Source organism: Bufo bufo, chromosome 2 (genome assembly GCF_905171765.1).
Source record: "Bufo bufo chromosome 2, aBufBuf1.1, whole genome shotgun sequence".
NCBI lineage: Eukaryota > Metazoa > Chordata > Amphibia > Anura > Bufonidae > Bufo > Bufo bufo.
In genome coordinates, this window is record NC_053390.1 from 672,457,443 (window position 1) to 672,477,659 (window position 20,217).

General features: G+C 47.1%; 1 protein-coding gene across 1 annotated transcript in view; it reads right to left on the bottom strand.

The window, feature by feature from the left end:
• NAF1 (nuclear assembly factor 1 ribonucleoprotein) overlaps nt 1-20,012 on the bottom strand; it is a 105,646-nt gene extending 85,634 nt beyond the window's left edge. Inside the window, exons 1-2 of the mRNA XM_040418624.1 lie at nt 19,870-20,012; nt 17,272-17,753 (exon numbers count right to left, since the gene is read on the bottom strand). Of these exons, the coding sequence (XP_040274558.1) occupies nt 17,272-17,747 (476 nt within the window). The 5' untranslated portion in view covers nt 17,748-17,753; nt 19,870-20,012. The remainder of the gene's footprint in view (nt 1-17,271; nt 17,754-19,869) is intronic.
• Nucleotides 20,013-20,217: the final 205 nt, after the last annotated feature.

Here is a 20,217-nt window from a genome sequence, read left to right on the forward strand (position 1 = left end):
CTCCCCCCATCGCTCCCGAATCTTTTGGAAAGCGTTCTGGGACAAGGACCATTCGCCTGGATCCAGACTTTGCCGACTGAGGTAATCTGCCTGGAGATTCAGGGATCCCTTCAGATGTACTGCCGCGAGAGATTGTAGATTCCTTTCTGCCCAAAGGAAGATTCGGTCTGAGAGCCTCTGGAGGTGACCGTGTCTTGTTCCTCCTTGGTGCTGGATAAACGCCACAGCTGTGGAGTTGTCCGAATGGACCAGGACATGGCGATTCTTGGCCTGTACTTGGATGGACATGAGGCCCTCCCATACCGCACGGAGTTCTCTGTAGTTGGAGGACATCCTTCACTAGTCCTCGGACCATATCCCCTGAAAGGACTCTGAAGCCGTGAGGGCCCCCCAGCCCCGGGAGCTGGCGTCTGTAGTGAGGGAAAACTCCTGCCTCCAAGGAACTCCCGTTTCCAGGTTCTTGGTCTTGAGCCACCAGTCCAGTGAAGCTCCATCCTGAACTTATGGTAAGTGATATGTTCGTTCAGGGGTTTTAAATTTACGATGGTCTGAAAATTGCCATTCGATTTCCGGACCAGGAATAAGGGGGAGTAGTGACCCCTCCCCAATTCTCCGGCAGGAACCCTTTCTACTGCCCCCAGGCTGTTACTACCAGAGCTTTGGGACGTTCTCACAGCTCTGTTTCTCCACCCCTGTGATGTCACTACTAGAGCTGGGAGGCGTTCTCACTACTCTGTTTACTTCTGGTTTCTTTCACCACAGCTGTCCTTCATGTGTTTGATTTCCTTCTCTTTATATCACCCCTCCTCCTATGATAGGATGTGGATTATAGTTCTCACTTCAGTTGTGGCTCTTGCTTTGGTTTCTTCACTTGTAGCTATCAGTCCACTGGACCTGTGTTCTGCTGCAGCTAGCACTCCGGATTTTGCCAGCCTGTCCTTGGATCCGTCTTCTCTGCGGCTACAACACCTTCAGCTAAGTCTGCAGACATTGTTGTATTCCTGTTTGTTTTCTGACTGGATCTGAGGTGGCCACGGTTCCCTCCATATACTGAGTAGGGCACTGGTGGCCGTGCCCCTTCCACTATTGTAGGGGTTACAGTGGTCATTAGTCTTAGGCACGTGGGCATGCCTCGTTCCGCCTTTTGGATCCGGGCATGTGCTTTAGCAGAATAGGGAAAGCGTTGAGGGTCGGACAGGGGTCACCCTTTATCCTCCCTAGTTCTGGGTCCAGTCAGTTGCTCTGTACTGTGAATTACTATCGTTGCTCACATACACCCGTGACATTATAATCCACCAAAACCGTCCTTTTTTGACATGGATCCGCTTTCTGACCTGGTTGACCGCATGCAGGGTCTTTCTTTGGAAGTAGCGGATCTCCGTCAATCTATGACCCAGCTTCAAGCATTGGGCCCTGCTCCGGCTCATGGAGTCTGTTGCGAGCCAAAAGTCTCACTTCCGGAGACGTTCTCCGGGGGCAGTGAGAATTTTGTTCGTTTCAGAGAGGCATGCAAACTCCATTTTTGCTTGTGTCCTCACTCTTCTGGTAATCAAGAGCAGAGGGTGAGGATTGTCATCTCCCTGCTCAGGGGTAATGCTCAGACTTGGGCTTTTTCGCTGCCATCAGGGGATCCCTCCCTTCGATCCGTGGAGGGATTTTTTGTGGCCCTGGGGCAGATTTATGATGACCCGGATCGTGTTGCTCTGGCCGAATCTAACCTACGTGTTTTATGCCAGAACAAACGGTCTGCGGAGCTTTATTGTTCTGAATTTCGGAGATGGGCAGCTGATTCGGGTTGGAATGATGCTGCACTCCGGAGTCAGTTCTGTCATGGTCTCTCGGAGAGATTAAAAGATGCGTTTGCTTTCCATGAGAGACCAACGTCCTTAGAGTCTGCCATGTCATTGGTGGTACGCCTTGACAGGCGTCTAAGAGAAAGAAACGAGACCTCTCTGTCCAGCCATTGTCAGTCTAGGGGCAGTGGTGCGGACTCATTCAGTGTGCAGGGGCCTCATCCTGTCTCGCTCCCCTCTGAGGAGGAGACCATGCAGCTAGCTCGACTTGCCCCTGATAAAAGAGGATTTAGTCCTCAGAGTATGGTATGTTTTTGTTGTGGGGGCATAGGTCATTTGGCTAATGTTTGTCCGTCTAGAGCGATAATAAGAGAAAAATCTCAAAAGGTAAATCATCAAGTTCTGCTTCATCTGCTACTTTGGGCAAAGTTGATGTAGGATTTGATGCTTTTCCTCTGACCTGCAGTTCCCGTTTTCTCCTGTCTGCCAGGGTGGCGCTAGAGAGCAAAGTCATTTCTTGCGAGATTTTTGTCGATAGTGGAGCGGCCGTCAATCTTATTGACACTCAATTTGTAGCCATGCATGGTTTTCAGGTTTGCACATTAGATAAAGATATACCTGTTTTTGCTATTGACTCTGCTCCACTCTCACAGAGATCTCTGAAGGGCATTGTTCACAATATCCGTCTAGCTGTAGGTGACACTCATGTGGAGGATATATCTTGTTTTGTCCTTAACGGATTGCCGTCTCCTCTAGTTTTGGGGTTACCCTGGCTCACTAGACATAACCCCACTATTGATTGGCAAGGAAGGCAAATAAATGAGTGGAGTGACTTTTGTAGAGAGAATTGTCTCACAGCGACTTTTGCAGAGGTGTCTACTAAAACGGTGCCATCATTTCTCTCTGATTTCTCGGACGTGTTTTCCGAGAGCGGTGTTCAGGAGCTACCTCCTCACCGGGAGTTTGACTGTCCCATTAACCTCATTCCCGGCACCAAGCTGCCAAAAGCACGCCTCTACAATCTCTCACAACCGGAAAGAATCGCAATGCGAACTTACATCTCCGAGAGTCTCGAAAAGGGGCATATTCGTCCCTCAAAGTCACCTGTGGCCGCGGGTTTTTTTTTTTGTTAAAAAGAAAGATGGCTCTCTGAGACCTTGCCTAGATTTTAGGGAGCTGAACCGTATCACGATTCGCGATCCCTATCCCCTTCCTCTGATCCCGGACCTCTTCAATCAAATTGTTGGGGCCAAGGTGTTTTCCAAATTGGATTTGAGAGGCGCATACAACCTGGTCAGGGTCAGAGAGGGGGATGAATGGAAAACGGCCTTTAATACCCCTGACGGGCATTTCGAGAATCTCGTTATGCCTTTCGGCCTGATGAATGCTCCGGCCGTCTTTCAGCATTTTGTTAATAGTATTTTCTATCATTTAATGGGGAAATTCGTATTGGTATATCTTGATGATATTTTGATTTTTTCCCCTGATGTTCAGACCCATCAGGATCATCTTTTTCAGGTTCTGCAGATTCTGCGGGAAAATAAATTGTACGCCAAGCTGGAGAAATGTCTTTTTATGGTATCGGAGATTCAATTTCTGGGTTTTCTCCTCTCTGCTTCTGGTTTTCGCATGGATCCCGAGAAGGTCCGTGCTGTACTTGAGTGGGAGCTTCCTGAGAATCAGAAGGCATTGATGCGCTTTCTGGGTTTTGCGAACTATTACAGAAAGTTCATTTTGAATTATTCCTCTGTTGTCAAACCCCTCACTGACATGACAAAAAAGGGGGCAGATTTTTCCTCTTGGTCGGAGGAGGCGCTTGCAGCCTTTTCTAAGATTAAAGAGAATTTTGCGTCTGCTCCCGTCTTGGTGCATCCCGATGTTTCCTTACCTTTTATTGTTGAGGTGGATGCTTCCGAGGTGGGTGTGGGTGCGGTTTTGTCCCAGGGCCCTTCCCCTGCCAAGTGGCGACCCTGTGCCTTTTTCTCTAAAAAACTCTCCCCGGCAGAGAGAAACTATGATGTGGGAGATAGGGAGTTGTTGGCCATCAAGTTGGCTTTCGAGGAATGGCGCCATTGGTTGGAGGGGGCCAGGCACCCTATCACCGTTTTTACCGACCATAAGAATCTGGCATACTTGGAGTCGGCCAGGCGTATGAATCCGAGACAGGCCAGATGGTCTCTGTTCTTCTCCAGATTCAATTTTGTTGTTACATTCCGACCTGGGATAAAAAATGTGAAGGCTGATGCTCTCTCTCGCTGTTTTCCGGGAGGAGGAAACTCCGAGGACCCGGGTCCCATTTTGGCGGAGGGGGTAGTTGTTTCTGCTCTATATTCCGATTTGGAGGCCGAGGTCCAGGCTGCCCAGACTGAGACACCTGCCCGTTGTCCTTCTGGGAAGTTGTTCGTGCCTCCTGAGCTACGTCACAAACTCTTTAAGGAGCATCATGATACGGTTCTTGCTGGTCACCCCGGGAGTAGAGCCACGGTGGATCTCATTGCTCGGAGATTTTGGTGGCCGGCTCTTCGTAAGTCGGTGGAGGGTTTTGTGGCTGCTTGTGAGACGTGCTCTCGCGCTAAGGTCCCTCGTTCACGGCCTTCAGGTTCCCTTCTCCCGTTACCCATTCCTTCCCGTCCTTGGACACACCTGTCCATGGACTTTATCACGGATCTTCCTCGTTCCTCGGGGAAGTCGGTGATCCTGGTGGTGGTGGACCGTTTTAGCAAGATGGCTCATTTCGTACCTTTCCCTGGTTTACCCAATGCTAAAACGTTGGCGCAAGCTTTTGTCGACCATATTGTTAAATTGCACGGCATTCCCTCTGATATTGTTTCCGATAGAGGCACGCAGTTTGTGTCCAGGTTCTGGAAGGCTTTCTGTTCTCGCCTGGGGGTTCGGCTGTCCTTCTCTTCTGCTTTTCATCCGCAGTCGAATGGTCAGACTGAGCGCCTTAATCAGAATCTGGAGACATATTTGCGCTGTTTTGTTTCAGAGAACCAGGAGGATTGGTGTTCATTTCTCCCTCTTGCTGAGTTTGCTCTGAACAACCGTCGTCAGGAATCTTCTGGTGAGTCACCATTCTTTGGTGCATATGGGTTCCATCCGCAGTTTGGTACATTCTCGGGAGGGGCTCTTTCTGGTTTACCTGAGGAGGAGAGATTTTCCTCGTCTTTGTCTACCATTTGGCAAAAGATTCAGAGTAATCTTAAAAAGATGAGTGAGAGGTATAAGCGTGTGGCTGATAAGAGACGTGTGCCTGGTCCGGACCTGAATGTGGGTGATCTGGTGTGGTTGTCTACTAGAAACATTAAGTTGAAGGTTCCCTCCTGGAAATTGGGTCCCAAGTTTATTGGGCCTTATAAAATCTTGTCAGTCATCAATCCTGTTGCCTTCCGTCTTGATCTTCCACGGGTTTGGAAGATACATAATGTATTTCACAGATCTCTTAAAACCATATGTCCAGCCCACGGTACCCTCCTCTTTGCCTCCTCCTCCGATTTTGGTTGATGGCAATCTGGAGTTTGAGGTTTCCAGAATTGTGGACTCTCGCATGGTCCGCGGTTCTCTTCAGTACCTCGTTCATTGGAAGGGTTATGGTCCTGAGGAGAGGATGTGGGTTCCGGTGTCGGACATTAAAGCCACTCGCCTCATCAGGGCATTTCATAGGGCTCATCCTGAGAAGGTGGGTCCTGGGTGTCCGGAGTCCACCCGTAGAGGGGGGGGTACTGTTACTACCAGAGCTTTGGGACGTTCTCACAGCTCTGTTTCTCCACCCCTGTGATGATGTCACTACTAGAGCTGGGAGGCGTTCTCACTACTCTGTTTACTTCTGGTTTCTTTCACCACAGCTGTCCTTCATGTGTTTGATTTCCTTCTCTTTATATCACCCCTCCTCCTATGATAGGATGTGGATTATAGTTCTCACTTCAGTTGTGGCTCTTGCTTTGGTTTCTTCACTTGTAGCTATCAGTCCACTGGACCTGTGTTCTGCTGCAGCTAGCACTCCGGATTTTGCCAGCCTGTCCTTGGATCCGTCTTCTCTGCGGCTACAAACACCTTCAGCTAAGTCTGCAGACATTGTTGTATTCCTGTTTGTTTTCTGACTGGATCTGAGGTGGCCACGGTTCCCTCCATATACTGAGTAGGGCACTGGTGGCCGTGCCCCTTCCACTATTGTAGGGGTTACAGTGGTCATTAGTCTTAGGCACGTGGGCATGCCTCGTTCCGCCTTTTGGATCCGGGCATGTGCTTTAGCAGAATAGGGAAAGCGTTGAGGGTCGGACAGGGGTCACCCTTTATCCTCCCTAGTTCTGGGTCCAGTCAGTTGCTCTGTACTGTGAATTACTATCGTTGCTCACATACACCCGTGACACAGGCGTAATAAAGTTTCTTACGCCCTCGGATAAGGGAGACTCGAGGCCCCTGGGGAGCTTGGTCAGGACAAACCTCTGCGGAGGAATGCAGCTCTATAGTGTAGCCCTGTTCTACGATGCCTAAATTATAAAATAAATATAATTATATATATATATATATATATATATATATATATTTATTTATTTGAGATCGACCGATTATCGGTTTGGCCGATATTATCGGCCGATATTGAGGATTTTGAACGTTATCGGCATCTATTTTGCCGATATACCGATAACGTATTAGGAACACAGATCGCGCTGCTCTCAGCGCGTTCTGTGTTCCCTCCGCAGCACAGGGGAGAAGGAAGCAGTGTCTCCTCCCCCTGTGCTGCTGCTGCTGCCGCCAATGACAGAAGAGAAGACAAGAGGAGGGTAGGGGCTGTGGCCGCTGCGCCACCAATGAAGATAAGCCTTTCATTCATTCATATACAGGAGGCGGGAGCTGGCTGCAGAATCACATAGCCGGCTCCCGGCCTCTATGAGCGATAGCCGCGATCCGCGGTAGTTAACTCCTCAGGTGCCGCGGATCGCAGCTACCGCTCATAGAGGTCGGGAGCCGGCTAGGGGATTCTGCAGCCAGCTCCCGCGTCCTGTATATGAATGAGAGACTTATCTTCATTGGTGGCGCAGTGCGCCCCCCCCTTCCCCCCAATATTAATCATTGGTGGCGCAGTGCGCCCCCACCCCAATCCCGGCCAATAGTAAAAACATTGGTGGCGCAGTGCGCCCCCCCCACCCAGTATTACTCATTGGTGGCAGTGGCCACAGGATCCCCTCTCCCCTGCTCCTCCGATCGGAGCCCCAGCTGTGTAAGCCTGGGGCTCTGATCGGTTACCATGGCAGCCAGGACGCTATTGAAGCCCTGGCTGCCATGGTAAGCTCCATGCTGCTGTGTGCACAAAGCACAGAGCAGCAGGGACAGTGTGAGATCCTATTCACCCTGATAGAGATCTATCAGGGGGAATAGGACAAGGGTTCTAGTCCCTAAGGGGGCTAAAAGTTAGTAAAAAAAAAAAAAAAAAAAACACAAAAATATTAAGTATAAATGAAAAAGACTTATAAAAAAAAAAAATACACATTAACCCTTTCATGACCAAAGGTCATTGATGCCCCAGTGTCCAGGTCAAAATTTACAAATCTGACATGCGTCACTTTAAGTGGTAATAGCTTTGGAACACTTTTACTTATCCACGCCATTCTGAGATTGTTTTCTCGTGACACATTGTACTTCCTGACAGTCATAAATTTGAGTCAATATATATCACCTTTATTTATGAAAAAATCCCAAATTTACCAAAAATAAATAAAAATTAGCAATTTTCTAAATTTCAAATTTCTCTGCTTCTAAAACAGAAAGTGATACCTCATAAAATATTTATTACATAACATTCCCCATATGTCTACTTTATGTTGGCATCATTTTGGAAATGTTATTTTATTTTTTTAGGACGTTACAAGGCTTAGAAGTTTAGAAGCAATTCTTAAAATTTTTAAGAAAATTTCCAAAACCCACTTTAAGGACTAGTTCAGGTCTGAAGTCACTTTGTGGGGCCTATATAGTAGATACCCCCATAAATGACCCCATTGTAGAAACTAGACCCCTCAAGTTACTTAAAACCAATTTTACAAACGTTATTAACCCTTTAGGTGTTCCACAAGAATTTAAGGAAAATGGAGAGGAAATTTCTAAATTTCACTTTAGCAGATTTTCTATTTTATTACATTTTTTTCTTTAACACATTAAGAATTAACAGCCAAACAAAACTCAATATTTATTACTCTGATTCTGCGGTTTACAGAAACACCCAACATGTGGTCGTAAACTGATGTAAGGGCACACGGCAGGGCGCAGAAGAAAAGGAACACCGTATGGTTTTTGGAAGGCAGATTTTGCTGGATTGGTTTTCTGAACGCCATATGTTTTTTATTTTTCTACCGATCGTCTTGTGCAGGGGCTCATTTTTTGAAGAAAGAGTTGAGGTTTTTATTGGTACCATTTTTGGGTACATAGGATTTTTTGATCATTCATTATTACACTTTATGGGACAAGGTGGCCAAAAAATTGGCTGTTTTGGAACCTTTTTTTTTTTTTTTTTACAGCGTTCATCTGAGGGGTTAGGTCATGTGACAGTTTTATAGAGCAGATCGTTACGGACGTGGCAATACCCAATATGTATACTTTTTCTTATTTATTTAAGTTTTACACAATAATAGCATTTCTGAAACCAAAAAAATGATGTTTTAGTGTCTCTATAGTCTGAGAGCCATAGCTTTTTTATTTTTTGGGCGATTGTCTTAATCACCTCAGCCCCCAGTGCTTAAACACCCTGAAAGACCAGGCCACTTTTTACACTTCAGCACTACACTACTTTCACCGTTTATTGCTCGGTCATGCAACTTACCACCCAAATGAATTTTACCTCCTTTTCTTCTCACTAATAGAGCTTTCATTTGGTGGTATTTCATTGCTGCTGACATTTTTACTTTTTTTGTTATTAATCGAAATTTAACGATTTTTTTGCAAAAAAATGACATTTTTCACTTTCAGTTGTAAAATTTTGCAAAAAAAAACGACATCCATATATAAATTTTGCTCTAAATTTATTGTTCTACATGTCTTTGATAAAAAAAAAATGTTTGGGTAAAAAAAAAATGGTTTGGGTAAAAGTTATAGCGTTTACAAACTATGGTACAAAAATGTGAATTTCCGCTTTTTGAAGCAGCTCTGACTTTCTGAGCACCTGTCATGTTTCCTGAGGTTCTACAATGCCCAGACAGTACAAACACCCCACAAATGACCCCATTTCGGAAAGTACACACCCTAAGGTATTCGCTGATGGGCATAGTGAGTTCATAGAACTTTTTATTTTTTGTCACAAGTTAGCGGAAAATGATGATTTTTTTTTATTTTATTTTTTTTCTTACAAAGTCTCATATTCCACTAACTTGTGACAAAAAATAAAAACTTCCATGAACTCACTATGCCCATCACGAAATACCTTGGGGTCTCTTCTTTCCAAAATGGGGTCACTTGTGGGGTAGTTATACTGCCCTGGCATTCTAGGGGCCCAAATGTGTGGTAAGGAGTTTGAAATCAAATTCTGTAAAAAATGACGAGTGAAATCCGAAAGGTGCTCTTTGGAATGTGGGCCCCTTTGCCCACCTAGGCTGCAAAAAAGTGTCACACATCTGGTATCTCCGTATTCAGTAGAAGTTGGGGAATGTGTTTTGGGGTGTCATTTTACATATACCCATGCTGGGTGAGATAAATATCTTGGTCAAATGCCAACTTTGTATAAAAAAATGGGAAAAGTTGTCTTTTGCCAAGATATTTCTCTCACCCAGCATGGGTATATGTAAAAAGACACCCCAAAACACATTCCCCAACTTCTCCTGAATACGGAGATACCAGATGTGTGACACTTTTTTGCAGCCTAGGTGGGCAAAGGGGCCCATATTCCAAAGAGCACCTTTCGGATTTCACTCGTCATTTTTTACAGAATTTGATTTCAAACTCCTTACCACACATTTGGGCCCCTAGAATGCCAGGGCAGTATAACTACCCCACAAGTGACCCCATTTTGGAAAGAAGAGACCCCAAGGTATTCGCTGATGGGCATAGTGAGTTCATGGAAGTTTTTATTTTTTGTCACAAGTTAGTGGAATATGAGACTTTGTATGAAAAAAAAAAAAAATCATCATTTTCCACTAACTTGTGACAAAAAATAAAAAATTCTAGGAACTCGCCATGCCCCTCACGGAATACCTTGGGGTGTCTTCTTTCCAAAATGGGGTCACTTGTGGGGTAGTTATACTGCCCTGGCATTTTCCAGGGGCCCTAATGTGTGGTAAGTAGGTAAATGACCAGTGAAATCCGAAAGGTGCTCTTTGGAATATGGGCCCCTTTGCCCACCTAGGCTGCAAAAAAGTGTCACACATGTGGTATCTCCGTACTCAGGAGACGTTGGGGAATGTGTTTTGGGGTGTCTTTTTACATATACCCATGCTGGGTGAGAGAAATATCTTGGCAAAAGACAACTTTTCCCATTTTTTTATACAAAGTTGGCATTTGACCAAGATATTTATCTCACCCAGCATGGGTATATGTAAAATGACACCCCAAAACACATTCCCCAACTTCTCCTGAGTACGGCGATACCAGATGTGTGACACTTTTTTGCAGCCTAGATGCGCAAAGGGGCCCAAATTCCTTTTAGGAGGGCATTTTTAGACATTTGGATACCAGACTTCTTCTCACGCTTTGGGGCCCCTAGAATGCCAGGGCAGTATAAATACCCCACATGTGACCCCATTTTGGAAAGAAGACACCCCAAGGTATTCAATGAGGGGCATGGCGAGTTCATAGAAAATTTTTTTTTTTGGCACAAGTTAGCGGAAATTGATATTTTTTATTTTTTTCTCACAAAGTCTCCCGTTCCGCTAACTTGGGACAAAAATTTCAATCTTTCATGGACTCAATATGCCCCTCACGGAATACCTGGGGGTGTCTTCTTTCCGAAATGGGGTCACATGTGGGGTATTTATACTGCCCTGGCATTCTAGGGGCCCTAAAGCGTGAGAAGAAGTCTGGAATATAAATGTCTAAAAAATTTTACGCATTTGGATTCCGTGAGGGGTATGGGGAGTTCATGTGAGATTTTATTTTTTGTGACAAGTTAGTGGAATATGTGACTTTGTAAGAAAAAAAAAAAATAATTCCGCTAACTTGGGCCAAAAAAATGTCTGAATGGGGCCTTACAGAGGGGTGATCAATGACAGGGGGGTGATCAATGACAGGTAGGGGGTGATCAATGACAGGTAGGGGGTGATCAATGACAGGTAGGGGGTGATCAATGACAGGTAGGGGGTGATCAATGACAGGTAGGGGGTGATCATTGACAGGTAGGGGGTGATCATTGACAGGTAGGGGGTGATCATTGACCAGGGGGTTGATCATTGACAGGGGGTTGATCATTGACAGGGGGTTGATCATTGACAGGGGGTTGATCATTGACAGGGGGTTGATCATTGACAGGGGGTTGATCATTGACAGGGGGTTGATCATTGACAGGGGGTTGATCATTGACAGGGGGTTGATCATTGACAGGTAGGGGGTGATCAATGACAGGTAGGGGGTGATCAATGACAGGTAGGGGGTGATCAATGACAGGTAGGGGGTGATCAATGACAGGTAGGGGGTGATCAATGACAGGTAGGGGGTGATCAATGACAGGTAGGGGGTGATCAATGACAGGTAGGGGGTGATCAATGACAGGTAGGGGGTGATCAATGACAGGTAGGGGGTGATCAATGACAAGGGGGGTGATCAATGACAAGGGGGGTGATCAATGACAGGGGGGTGATCAGGGAGTCTATATGGGGTGATAACCACAGTCATTGATCATGCCCCTGTAAGGCTTCATTCAGACGTCCGGATGCGTTTTGCGGATCCGATCCATCTATCAGTGCATCCGTAAAAATCATGCGGACATCTGAATGGAGCTTTACAGGGGGGTGATCAGGGAGTCTATATGGGGTGATAACCACAGTCATTGATCACGCCCCTGTAAGGCTTCATTCAGACGTCCGGATGCGTTTTGCGGATCCGATCCATCCATCAGTGCATCCGTAAAAATCATGCGGACATCTGAATGGAGCTTTACAGGGGGGTGATCAGGGAGTCTATATGGGGTGATCACCACAGTCATTGATCATGCCCCTGTAAGGCTTCATTCAGACGTCCGGATGCGTTTTGCGGATCCGATCCATCTATCAGTGGATCCGTAAAAATCATGCGGACATCTGAATGGAGCTTTACAGGGGGTTGATCAATGACAGGGGGGTGATCAATGACAGGGGGGTGATCAGGGAGTCTATATGGGGTGATCAGGGAGTCTATATGGGGTGATCAGGGGCTAATAAGGGGTTAATAAGTGACGGGGGGGGGGGGGTGTAGTGTAGTGTAGTGGTGCTTGGTGCTACTTTACTGAGCTACCTGTGTCCTCTGGTGGTCGATCCAAACAAAGGGGACCACCAGAGGACCAGGTAGCAGGTATATTAGACGCTGTTATCAAAACAGCGTCTAATATACCTGTTAGGGGTTAAAAAAAACACATCTCCAGCCTGCCAGCGAACGATCGCCGCTGGCAGGCTGGAGATCAACTCTCTTACCTTCCGTTCCTGTGAGCGCGCGCGCCTGTGTGCGCGCGTTCACAGGAAATCTCGCGTCTCGCGAGATGACGCGTATATGCGTCCAGGAGGAATGAATCAACCACCTCCAGGACGCGTCTGTGCGTACAGCGGTCCGGAGGTGGTTAAATATGGGCTTTTTTTGCGGGATGAGGTAACGGTTTGATTGGTACTATTTTGGGGTATATACGCCTTTTTTGATCGCTTGCTGTTGCACTTTTTGTGATGTAAGGTGACAAAAATGGCTTATTTTTTTACACCGTTTTTATTTTTTATGGTGTTTATTGGACGGGGTTGATGATGTGATATATTTATAGAGATGGTAGCTACGGACGCGGTGACACCTAATATGTGTGGTTTTTGTTCGTTTTTTTGTTTTTTTTTTATAGGAAAAGGATTTTTTTTTACATTTTTATTTATTTATTTTTACTTTTATTATTTTCACTTTTTTTTTTATCAGTTCCCTCTTGGATCTTGAAGATCCAGTGGGGCTGATGGTTGTACTATACTTTGCAATGCTTTTGCATTGCAAAGTATAATACAATCAGATGCTTGTAGGTGGCAGCATCGGACGCCTATGCCATGGCAACCGGACGCCTTTGCAAAGCGTCCGGTTGCCATGGCAACCATCGGGCGCTGCGATCGCAGCAGCCCTGATGGTTGAGAGAGAGGGAGCCCCCTCCCTCTATTAACCCCATGGATGCCGCTACTGCGGCATCTATGCGGTTACAGCAGTGTCAGCATAGAGCTGACACACGCTGCTGATGGCGGCGGCTCAGGAATGGAGACGCCGCCATCACTCACAGAAGGGGGACCGCATCGGGGGCAGCATTTTACTTATAACAGATCGGGGCAGGAGGGGGCGGACGCATCGGGGGCAGGGGGCAGCATTTTACTTATTACAGATGGCGGCAGGAGGGGGCGGACGCATCGGGGGCAGGGGGCAGCATTTTACTTATTACAGATCGGGGCAGGAGGGGGCGGACCGCATCGGGGGCAGGGTAAGAAGAAGGACAAGAAGGGGGCACAGATCGGGGGCTTCAGGACACATTACCGATTTCAGGCTGTGATCTGCAGAGCGCAGATCAGAGCCTGAAACCGGCATTTTAACACTGCCGCGATCCGATTGGTTAGTCTGCACAGACTAACCAATCGGATCGATGGCCGGCAAGGGGCCACTCTGATTGGCCCCTTGCTGGCATTACTAGACTGTATGCTGTCCGTGACAGCAGCAGGGCTCGGGCAGAAGCTTTAATCCAAGCGCTTTGCAGCGCTTGGATTAAAGGGCTGGCTTGACGTCTATACACGTGATAGCTGCACGGGGTATGTGCCGCTATCACGTATATATACAGATTGCGGTCGTGAAGAGGTTAACAATAAACATATTAATTTTCAGCAGATTTGTGTAGGAATTTTTATTTTTTCTCAAAAATGAAAATTCCCAGAATATCGGTATAAATTATCGGCTATCGGCCTGAAAGTTCACAAATTATCGGTATCGGCCCTAAAAAATCAATATCGGTCGATCCCATATATATATATATATATATATATATATATATATATATATATATATATATATATATAGAAAATAAAAAATAATGGCGGCACTGGAAAAAACACAAGGAGGGTGCTATGTCCAGGGATGTAGCAGCTTACCCCGTCAGATAGAGATGAAAAAACAGACAGCACTACAAGTAAAAGCTAGTGGTGTTTATTCACCCATGTGAATGGCAACGTTTCAGCTCATACAATATAATGGATCCATGATGGTTTGTTCCGGGATGATGTCATTGTTTTGACGAAGAGGGAGAGGGATCTCCCCTGTTGGGATTGAGGAAAAAACTTTTTCCTCTCCCACCTCTCGTAAATCCACGACCCTCGCGGCTCCTCCTATCGGCCCTGGGATCCTGCTGAGGCCTCCGAAAAAACTGTCTCCTGGACTTGGATTTGTCCTCTGGAAAGCCCCTCTTACGGTGCGTGGCGTTTTCAAGGATCTTGTCCAGGTCAGACCCGAACACATACTGACCGTGAAAGAGTAGAGATATCAGTCTGTTCTTTGAGACGGTATCGCCCGACCAGGCCTTAAGCCACAGCACCAGTCTGGTAGTATTGTAAGGAACGCCGTGCAGGCAGATAGTCTAACCAATTCTGCTGCGGCATCGGCAAGGAAGAAGGTGGCCTTCTTTAAAAGAGGAAGACTGTCCAGGATCTCCTCCCAAGGGGCCTTATTCTCTATATGGTGCTCTAGTTGTTCAAGCCACACGGCAAGTGTACGAGCCACGCACGTTGCTGCTACCCCCGGTTTTAGGAGAGCTGCTGTAGCCTCCCATGTCTTCTTGAGCAGGCACTCGGCTTTCCTATCTAGAGGGTCCTTAAGCTGCGCCGCGTCCTCAAATGGTAGGACCGTCCATTTTGCTACCTTGGCAACGGGAGCGTCAACCCTGGGAATGGCTTCCCAATCGGCACAGTCTGCTTCGTCGAAGGGGTATCGACCTCTTAAGACCCCGTGGGATAAAGGAACCCTTCTCCGGCTTCTCCCATTCTGCCCGTATCATCTTCTGGACATTGTCCGGGATCGGGAACACCGACTTGTGCCTCTCCCCTAAACCCCCCGAAAATCTCTTCCTGGACTGACTTGGACCTCTTAGGGATCTTCATCCTAATAGTGGCCCTTATGGTTCGGATCAATTCGTCGATATCCTCTGGGTTAAAGAGGAATCTCCTGTACTCACTACTTTCCTCCAATTCCAGAGATCTAGCAGTAGTTTCCACATCTGATAATTCAGAGTCGGCCGAGTCTAGGTCACTCCCAGAGCAGTCAAAGCCTCTGGAGGAGGGTGGTCTGTGGCCCTGGCGAGGCTGGGGTTTAGGGGAGTCCCTAGCGGCCAACGCTGATTGGACCTCCGTTCTGACCAGAGTCTTAATCTCCTCCATAAAACTAGAGGACTCAGCCTTCACCACGGCAGAGGTGCAGTCCTTACATAGCAGTTTGCACCCTGAGGAAGGAAGGCGCTTAGAGCAGACGCCACACTTCCTAAATCTGGATTTAGCTGTAATACACAAGGGAGGAAAGGGTCAACTACGGCAGGGCAAATACGTAAAATGACTAGGTGCCAGCAGGCTACTCACACCTCCCAGAGTGTTAGGGGGCTCAGGACCAGAGCCAGTAGTGGCGCTCATCCTCTCAGCTCCCGTCCACTTGTGTTACTGCCAGCAGGCAGGGTGAAATCTGCAGGCCTCAGAATCTGCGTCCTTTTGAATTAGGCGCCGGCCTAGGCCTCCGTGACGTCACCACCCGGCGACTGGAGGGAAGCGCGTCATAGCGTCGCTCCAGCCGCCCGTACCACGCTGCATCATGCCTGCCTGGGCCGCAGCAGAGGGAACTTCGCCGGGGTCACCATGAATAAGGGAGACCCCGGCATAGACCGCGCCTGGAGGAGGGAAGAGCCGGACCCCGCAACCGACCTCCGGTCTATCAGGTGACGCCCCACAGCAACACTGAATTTTTTTTGGGGAGTGTTGCCTCCTTCTATAATTTTGTGGACGGATAAACCAACAGTCTGACCCTATTTTTTTTTTTTGGGGGGGGGGGGGGGGGGAAGAAACAAGTTATTTTTTTATGTTACGGTGTTCACCAGCTAGGAGATTTTTTTTATATTTTAATAGTTTACACTTTCAGGCGTGGCAATATGTAATATGTTCATTTATTTATTTTATTTAATGCACTTATATAGCACTACTATATTCCACAGCGTTTTACAGACATTAGCATCCAACTGTCCCCAATGGGGCTCACAATCTAAGGTCTCTATCAGTATGTCTTTGGAGTGTGGGAGGAAACCCACGCGAACACGGGGAGAACATACAAACTCCATGCAGATGTTGCACTAGGTCGGATTTAAACCTAGGAGCTCATCGCTGCTAGGCACCAGTGCTAACCACTGAGCCACCATGCTGCCCATATCCGCCACATATAAGATAGGGCCAAGGGCTATTCATAGTATTCAGTATATTGGGCAGACTAGATGGGCCAAATGGTTCTTATCTGCCAACACATTCTATGTTTCTAGGTATATATATTTTATATGCAAAATTAGGAAAGGAGGTGATTTAAACTTAATATTTTGGTGTGGTTTTCTTTTCAAACTTTTGTTTACTTTTTATAGCCCCTTAGGGGCTAGAACTTGGGATCTTTTCATCTGTAGATCTCTATCAGGGTGAATAGGACCTCACGCTCTCCCTGCTGTCCTGTGCATAGTACACACAGCAGCAGGGAGGTTACCATGGCTGCCAGGGCTTCAGCAGCATCCTGGCTGTCATGGATCGGATGCCCCGGCATTACACAGCTGGGGCTCCGATCAGAAGCTGCCACTTCACCACCAATGAATGAAGAGGAGGGGAGAGGACCCTGTGGCCACTGCCATCAATGAAGATAAGTAACCTTTTAATACAAATACAGGAGGCGGGTGCCGGCGGCAGAATCACATAGCCGGCACCCGACCTCTATGACAGGGCGCTGCCTTCTGTATTTGTATTAATGGGTTAGTTATCATTGGTGGCGCAGTGGCCACAGCCCCTCCCCCTCAAGTCTCTCTTCTTATTGGCAGCAGCGGCACAGCAGGGAGGGAGGGAAAGACTCCTACTCCACTGTGCTGCTGAGGAGAACATGGAGTGCACTGAGAGCAGCGCGCGCCATGTTCTCTGATACAACGCTGCGCTACTGCACAGTGTAGTATTGGTAAATGTCAAATCGATATCGGTACAAAAGTATTGATAGGGTATCGATAATGTGATGCCCAGTGCAATCCTAATCTGAATATACCTAGCAATGAAAACACATAAATTGAACATTGTCAAAACGGTTAGTAGCCTACCTGTCTGAAGAGGAGTCTTCTGAAGAACTTTCTTCATTGGCATAAACATCCTCTGCCTCTATTTTACCAGAAATAGGCAGGCAATTATTTACTTGGAGAGAGTCAGTCCCTCCGATATAATCGCCCATAGTACGGTTTTGAAAATGTAAGCCTTCCAGCTGTTCAGCTACCTCCTTAGCTTCCTGTGGTGGCAGAGTACAAGGCAAAGACTGAACCAGAACAGTTTGTGTATCCTCTTCAGTTGCTAGGGGCAAACTCTGTACTCCAACATTATCATTTGAAGGACCTTCTTCTCTGGATTCATCTTGGGCCTTTCCTGAGATACTATGTACGATACCATTGTTACATAAAAGTACTGGTGTCTTGTCAGGGGTATCCGACTCTGTTATCTGTGAGGCCTGTTCATCTTCTTCAAGGTTATTGTTGTTTTGCAATACATGTGCCGTTTCTCCAGGTATTTCCTCCTGGGCTTCCATAGTATTCTATAATAAGATGAAAAACAGTCAATACACAGGTTACAATAATTCAACAAGTGGGCATCAAGAGTTCTCCCAAGTATTTCAATGGGTTGCATCCGGGTGCAATGCGCTTTTCACTGATGGATGCTAGGTGATGTTGTTTGTAAGGTAAGCCTTCAGTTTTTTTTCACACACATGAAAAACACATCAAAACTGAACCACTGAATGCAATCGCAGACAAAACTGACTGCTTGTGAAGTGGTGCGAGTTTCAGTGTACTCATTCTGAACCCATCCGTAGTGTTCATGTGAAAGGGGTTTACCGAGATTTTAAGGTCATCAGTATCCGATTGGTGGGGGTCCAACACCCAGAACCCCCACCGATCAGCTGTTTGAGAAGGCAGCGGTAGCATTGCAGCCCTCTCAGCTTTCCTTAGGCCAGTGACGAAACGTTCATTGATCATGTGGCTTTGGCGCAGCTCAGGCCTATAGAAGTGAATGAGGCCAAACAGTATGAGCAACATACGCAGGAGCCAGTGCACATCGCTCTCACGTGGCGCAATTCATGTCACCACAGGCAAGGTTTGATAGGAAAGGCCTCAGTCTTCAGAATTAGCAACAGAAGGGTTCCCACAATGTTTAGGGGGAGCCGCTTGGTCACCGCACACTGCTTCCGGTAACTGACTGCTCAGATGACGTGGTAACAACTCCACAGCATCTGAGGGGTTAAGATTATCAATCACTGACTTTAAAGCGGCAGGCACTGGGCAGATACGGTGCATGCTCAGTTCCTGAGCAGGTGACATCTTTAAACCTAAAATTCTACATACATGCAAGGCACATGTCAGGAAGGGGTTAATATAATTCAGGTCTGCTGTGAGCTTTCCTTCAGGGCTCTTTCACACGAATGTAAGGGCTCTGTGCCCATACCGCAGACAGCGGGGCTGTAATACATGGGCATTGGCCATTTGCACTCTGTGCTGTGGTTGCAGACCCATTGACTTGAATGGGTCCACGATCCACATGACACGTCAAAAGATAGAACATTATGTTCTATCTTTTGCAGAGCGGAGGCACGGATCAGAAGCGCTTCCATGGGCTTCTGATCCATGCCTTCACTCTGCAAAGAGATAGGAGGAGATGTCCTATCACCTGCTGAGGATAGGTCATCAATATCAGATCGGCGGGGGTCCGACACCCGGCACCCCCGACGATCAGCTATATGATAGACATACAGCAGAAAGAGAGAAGGGAGACGGCACGTGCACACTGTGCGCGCCGTCTCCTCATACAGGTGATGAGCAGGGGTGCCAGACCACCGCTGATCTGATAGGTCCTCAATAATAAAAGACTGGACAACCCTTTTAAGACCGGTGTATGGAAACACCAGCTTCGATAAATCTCCCACACTGTGTGCGAAAAACCTGCCGAACACACAGCCGGAAAACAGGTAAAAAAATTTTTTTTAAATAAATGCAAGAGCCCAATTCACGTAAGGAACCTGATGCTAAATAAACTTACCTCTTAGATTGAATACCGTACAAGTAACACGAAGACGCTGCATCAAGTGTCACATGAATGAAGAGGTCATTACTGGCAGTATGTGACATCACTGCTGCGGCTGTTACCTGGCGCTGTGATGACGATACGACCTGGCGTCACATTTACATATTTGGCACCCATGGCACAGGGTTTCCATCCATTTTCGGTCATTTGACCACGAGGGTCAGGACTAGTGTTAAGCGAACTTGTGTTTTAAGTTCGGGCTTTCGAGGAATCGCGTTATGGATTCCACTACCACGGACCATAACGGAATTCTTCGAGAACCCGAACTTAAAACACAAGTTCGCTCAACACTAGTCAGGACTAGAGATGAGCGAACTTCTGTTTTAAGTTCAGCGTCCGGTTAGCGGAGGATCCAGATATGGATTCCGAATTCCGTTGTGGTCCGTGGTAGCGGAATCAATAATGGTCATTATTGATTCCGCTACCACGGACCACAACGGAATTCGGAATCCATATCGGGATCCTCCGCTAACCGGAAGCCGAACTTTAGACGCCGAACTTAAAACAGAAGTTAGCTCATCTCTAGTCAGGACACTACTTGGTATTCACAGCACCCATGCCTATAATGTACCTACCTTGCCCAGAGAAGCTGTGAGCACCACCGCAGGCCAGGCATGGTAACAGAATATACAGATGAGTGGGATTTCTATTGCCTTACATGATGCCTGAACGGGCTTTAGCCCCAAACACGTCCTGACATATAGGGGAATAAAACGGCGCACAATCATACAGGTGGAAGAGAACAGCTCGCACTCACCAGTCCGCCTACTGCTCCTGCATAGCAGCCCCAACAAATTCACTGATAACCAGCGTGCACCACACGCTGTCCGGATTTGCGTTCCAAGCCTCCTTGTGCTCAACACTCCTTCCTGTTCCGTGATTGGCTCACGTGTTCGGCGCTCGGCACCATCCTCCTTCTTCAT